The following is a 6,000-nucleotide window of genomic DNA, read 5'->3' on the forward strand; positions in this document are numbered from 1 at the left end:
AATCATTTTCAGAAAGTTTAAAAGCCCTGATCTACAAGAAGGAAATATAGTGCATAATTATTTTAATATCCTTCTTGTATTCATTAAATATTTAGTAAAATTCACTGAATACTCACCCTGAGCTATTGAGCAAGCCATAGTGCCTTTCCTCAGAGTGTTCGCAAATGAAGTGGAAAAAAGAAGCAGTTAAAAGCGTAGATTAAAATAATGTTAAAAGACCAAAAAACAAAAATCAGCACTGTGTACAATGATAAAAGTTATAGAAGACCATGTTCTGGGAATGGTAGGTAAAGTATAAGTGGGTGAAGATGGGCAGGTACAGAACTTTGTATTGCTACACTAAGAGGTTGGGACTTCATAGATCAGGAGTTAGCAAGCTTCTATAGACAGCAAATACTATTTTAAGCTTTGAAGACCATACTGCCTCTGTCACAACAACTCACTAGAGTATTGTTATAACAAGAAAGCAGCTATTGACAAAATGTATATAAATGGGCATGATCCAGTTCCAGTGAAACTTTACAGTAGTAGGCAGCAGGCTAGATTTGGCCCGCTACCTGGAGTTTCCAGCTCTTAGGAACTCTGGGTCTCAAGCTTTAGGGTTTGTTAGAATTAACTAGAGATTGCTGGGTTCCATCTCCAGAGATTTTGATTCAGAAGATGTAGGGTGGATAGGGCTGGGGTTGTGGCTCAACAGTAAAGCACTCACCTAGCACGTTCGAGGCACTGGTTTCCATCCTCAGCACCACATATATAAATAAATAAAATAAAGGTATTGTGTCCAACTACAACTAAGATTATATTTATATATATATATATATAGAAGATCTAGTGTGGAGTCTGAGAATTTGCATGGCTGACAAGTTCCCAGGTGATGTTGATGCTCCAAGTCCAGGAACCACACTTTGAGAAACACTGCTTTTTAGAAGTTGGATTCTGATTAAGAAAAGCAGGTGGAACAGATTGGAACACTATCATGGGATCCATGTTGAGATCAAGTGTGAGTGTGGATGCAAAGGTAATAGGAAGTGACACTTTTCAACCAGATAACACTCTAAGCGGTTTTAACATCCTTGATAACAATTGTCTTAATAACCCTACAAAGTGGATACTATTCCTATTTTCATTTTATAGATGACACAGAGGTAGGTAACTTCCTCAAAAGTCATCAGGCTTCTAAATGGAGGAGCCAGAATTCAAACCCAAGCATTGAGGTTCTTAAGACCATGATCTTAACTCACTGCCTGGGGCAGTGAGCTTGAGAAGATGGATTACAAATGTACCTCAAATGTGAACTCAGTTTAGCAACAGATTTAGATTGAAGGAGAACAGATATAAGAATTCCCAGATCTCTGATTTGAACATTTAAGTGGATAATACACAGTGCAACAAAACAGAACTATATGAAGAACAGTTCTGAAGAGGAATATTAAAATTTGAGGTAGAGCTAGGGAAACACCACAGGCAGTTATTTCATTGAGATTTAAGAACTATTAATATACAGGTGGTAGTTAAAGGCTTAGGTTCAGGGAAGTGATAGAAAGCTAATAGCCCTATGGGGAAGGTACTAGATTGTCTCCCTTTTACAGATTAAATAAAACTTTTTCAAAGTCATGCAGCTAGTAAATAGCCAAGATTTGGACTCATCCCAGACTTGCTCCTAACTATTATTCTTTAATATAAATGATGAACATGAAAGTGCCAACTTAGTACAATACACAAAAACTCCCTTTTTAAATAGTAGTTTCCCTTTTGTGACACCGATTTAAAATGTATTGATAATATGTTACTAAAGAAATGAAAAGTGGATAAATTTGTTTTTTTAATTGCTTTACATGAATTTTTAAATTTCTTTCTTAGCTCAATGTCAATTGCTGCAAGCTTAGTGAGTGAAGATACAAAGACGAAGTTTTTAAACAAAATGGGTCAGTTGACAACATCAGGTGCCATGCTGGCCAATGTGTTTCAGAGAAAGAAGTAGAAGGAAGAAGGAAACCCCCAATAAACACTAAGATGGACCTCAAGCAGACTGGCTCCTTGTACTTGAAGTACTTGCCTTTTTTTATTTCCTCAGTTTTGTGTTCTTGCGTTATATTTTTATCCTAACCTCCAAAAATATTTGCACTGCTTTTGATTATTGCTGTATATCTTCTGTTGATTTGGGAATTACAACTGTGGTAATAGAAAATTGATTGGTTGGTCTGTACCAAGTCCCTCTTCTATGTTCTTATCTTTAAGAATAATTTTATATATATATATGTATGTATATATATAGTGAAGAGGTTTTTGTTTTGTTTTTGTTTTTTATTTTTGGATGGGATATTAGCAAATATCTGTATTATACTCTAAGCTATTACAATGGTACTTAAAATAATGTAAATTTGAAGTCATTGTTATAAAGTAATAAAAGTGGAGATTACTTAAGTATTTAAATTATGAAAGAATAATGAAGACTTTTTATTGTTTCTTAACTGACTAGAAAGAGCCACCAGCATTACTCTGTGCCTTTTGGACTTCAGTTTGTGTGTTCTGTAGGAATTATGTGCATTCCATTCACACAGTATTTCTTTAGGCTGCTGTGATGAATTTGAATTACAAATCCTACAGCAAATAGATAATGACAAAACTTTCAACATTTCAGAGCTCTCATGAATATTCCTTAAGTAACTATTTAAACCTCCCCAGCACTTCCATGCATGTAATGGACTCACCTGAGAAAAGACAGCACATAAGCATGGGGAGTAATGACCAAGGTAAACTTTGCAAAGAGTGTAGTAGACTTTAATGCTCAGAAAAAAATGTAACTGAGAAGAGCTAATACTTGTGAATTTTTTCCCAAATCAAAATACAAAAAAAAATATGGTTCGGAAATTTAATATCTTATTTATGTAAAACGTTTTCTTGAAGATGTTTTCTGATGATTTTAATTCCATAGGTCACCTTTTCATTCTGTGTGTTACAGAGAAGTATTGAAAAGGACATTTGGGAAGTGCTTTTTTCCCTCTAAACTAAAAGTGACGTTGGCTAAATTATTATTGGTTAGTTACCACCTTAAAGTCTATTCTTAAAGTGACTATTCTTGTGTTTGGTGTATTTAAGTTAATATATAGTTCCACTGGGATTTGACTATTGTCTCTACAGTAATAGAACTTGAAGTAGAAAAGGATGCTGGACACAGAAAACGGGTGATTGGTTTGAGGGGTTAATGTGAGGCTTTTTTGAAAAATGAATATTTTGATAAAAGAAAATCATCATTTGAGCACGGTTGATACTCATAGGTGATTCTCATATTTGTTGTATAAACTGGTTTAATATTCTTGGAACATAGTTGGACTATATTCACTTCCTAGGAAAGCTAGCTTGCCATACATTCAAACTTACAAAATAAGTTGCAATAGGCAAAGCCATTTAAAAATTTCATTCTAAAATTATTTCTTTTACCTACAGTGAAATAATTGTTGACAAACTAGTTCTTCTGAAAACTGTTGGATTCTAGGCATTCCTGAGAAATTGAAAGTGGCTACCTTTCATGTCAAAAATGTTGATCTATTATAAATAAAATGTTTTGCATACTTGTTTTGTTTGGAGCTATATGTTTTGTTTTCATTTGGAAACTATGTCCAGTCAAAAAAAAGAGAGCATATATTCATAAAAATGTACTTATATTTTAGAAATTTAATCTATATAAGTACCAATATATTTCAGGGATGACTCAAAAGAAAAATATTTAAATTCTCCCTTGCTTTGAACTATAATAGAATACATCTATGTTACTAAACAAATAGATATACTGTTCCTCCATATCCATTGAAATTGATTCCAATCCTTTGCAGATACCAGAGTCCACAGATGTTTCAATCTTTATAAAATGGTATATTATTTGTATATGACCCAAGCATATTTTCCCATGTACTTTAAATTATCTTTACATTACTGACAGTATCTAATACAATATAAGTGCTATGCAAATAATTGTTTTACTGTATTGTTTAAGAAATATTAACAAGAAAAGAAAGCCTGGAGATATTTGAAATAGAAGCAGTTTTTTCTTTCTGGAATATTTTTAATCCATGGTTATGAAATACGTGAATGGAGAGAGCTGGCTGTAATGCATTTCTGTTGTGATAATTTTTATTAATTAATGAATTCATGTACCTAAATGCTATTCAGCAAAAGCAGTCAAGCCATCCAATATATCTCAAGTGAGTCTTCCTTAATTTGCTTTCGTATATCTTAATATCATTAAGATTTCACATGTTTGGGGGGGGGTGGTTGTTGTTGTTTTGGTAAAATATGGATTTTTTACAGATAGATGCTAATTATTGATTCTAAGTATGTTCTTCTAAAGCAGGGAATAAAACACTGATACTATTTCTTTTTAGACAGAAATTTAGGGTTTAAGTATTCGACTTAATAAAAAGCTAATTCAAAATTATTTCTATATTTCTAAAACAATCCAAAGATTGTTTTTTTTTTTTTTTTCCAGAAATTTGAAAGTGCCATAGTTAATAATTTAGCTGAATTCTTTCAGGTACATACTTGAATGGTAGCCGTATATATCTGCATACACAGGAGTTCTTGACATTCATTTCCATCAAGCACCCCTCTTGAAAGATTACTAAACATCAAATTGACTTCCAACCTGAATGAAATTGTGGTTTAAGTCAAGCCATATTCATTATAGATTATCACTGGACTATAGCTACTACTGTACTCTACTTTATACTTTTAATGGGATTCTCAAGTTATGGTGTCATCAAATTTCTCTTTCTTAAAAGAGTGATAAATTTCAAGGTGGTGAAACCAGTATTACTGAATTGTTTTCTCATTACTCCATTTTTCAAGACTACCAGTTTGGGTCATTATTTGAACTTTAAGGATATAACTTCCCCCAGATACCACCTTGTTGGTCTTTAAATTAGAATAGCTAACTATAGCTATATAACATTTTGTACCAGTTACCACTTTCTTAACTATCCTTGGTGTAAAGAACGTATCCTTAAAGAGCTTTGAATTAGCAGTTCTAATTTCTAAAATTCTCCAGCATGGCCAGGTAATAAAGTTCCAACTTTAATCTTGGATATTAACTTTTATAAGCCAACTGCATATAAAGTTAGCCTTTCATCTCAATACATGTGTTTGAAAGTTCTATGTACTTTATCTATTTTTGTCACTATTTCAGTACATTTTAAAATAATAAAGAAATATAATCAAAAATAATAAATATATCTGGTAAATTTCTGCATATTGACAAAATAATTAGATTGTAAACTTTTCATACTACATGAGGATGTGCATTTTGTCTATTGAATCAGCACTGTAATTACAATCTGAAGAGGGCCACATCTTATCATTCTTACTGCCCCTTCAGGACCAGTTATGGGAAGCTTTTGATTGCCTTCTTATGATTTACTTTGTTTACATGTTTAAGAAAAATCAACGTAAAAAATTCTATTCTCTGTAAGACCACAAAAGTTCATGTAAACTTAACACAATATAAAAATCTAATTTAGGGGCTGGGGCTGTGCCTCAATGGTAGAGTACTCACTATGCACATGTGAGGCACTGAGTTCGATCCTCGGCACCACATAAAAATAAAAGGTATTGTGTCCATCTACAACTAAAAAAATACATAGTAAAAAAAATCTAATTTATTAAGTTTATTCCTTAAATAATTCCTTCAATTCAGTACTGTGAGAAATGTAAAGTATTTGCTCTTCTCCAACAAAGAACAAATCTGAAAAATTTTGTCCAAAGTATACTTTTATAGAAAGGGCTATATTACTAATTTAATTCCTTTTATCCCATTAAAGACTAATTCATTATATTCTCTTCAAGTAAATTACTGCATGAATAGATAAGAGACTTTAATGCAGTAAAATTTATGTTGTCTACAAACTGGCATATTGTGGTATAGGTATTAAATTATTTATCAGTAATGTTTTTTAGGGTGTCATTTGTTGATAGCATCTTTTTATAATTTTAACAAATTACTTTCTT

General features: G+C 32.2%; 1 protein-coding gene across 4 annotated transcripts in view; it reads left to right on the forward strand.

The window, feature by feature from the left end:
• Window positions 1–3,572, forward strand: part of Relch (RAB11 binding and LisH domain, coiled-coil and HEAT repeat containing) — a 99,999-nt gene extending 96,427 nt beyond the window's left edge. For all 4 annotated transcript variants that reach the window (XM_046428188.2, XM_046428187.2, XM_058573860.1 and 1 more), the window contains one exon: window positions 1,861–3,572. In XM_046428188.2, the coding sequence (XP_046284144.1) occupies window positions 1,861–1,981 (121 nt within the window). In that variant the 3' untranslated portion in view covers window positions 1,982–3,572. The remainder of the gene's footprint in view (window positions 1–1,860) is intronic.
• Window positions 3,573–6,000: the final 2,428 nt, after the last annotated feature.

The sequence above is a fragment of the Marmota monax genome, unplaced genomic scaffold (genome assembly GCF_021218885.2).
Source record: "Marmota monax isolate L192 unplaced genomic scaffold, Marmota_monax_Labrador192_F-V1.1 WCK01_AAM20220418_F8-fsc00201, whole genome shotgun sequence".
NCBI classification, from domain to species: domain Eukaryota; kingdom Metazoa; phylum Chordata; class Mammalia; order Rodentia; family Sciuridae; genus Marmota; species Marmota monax.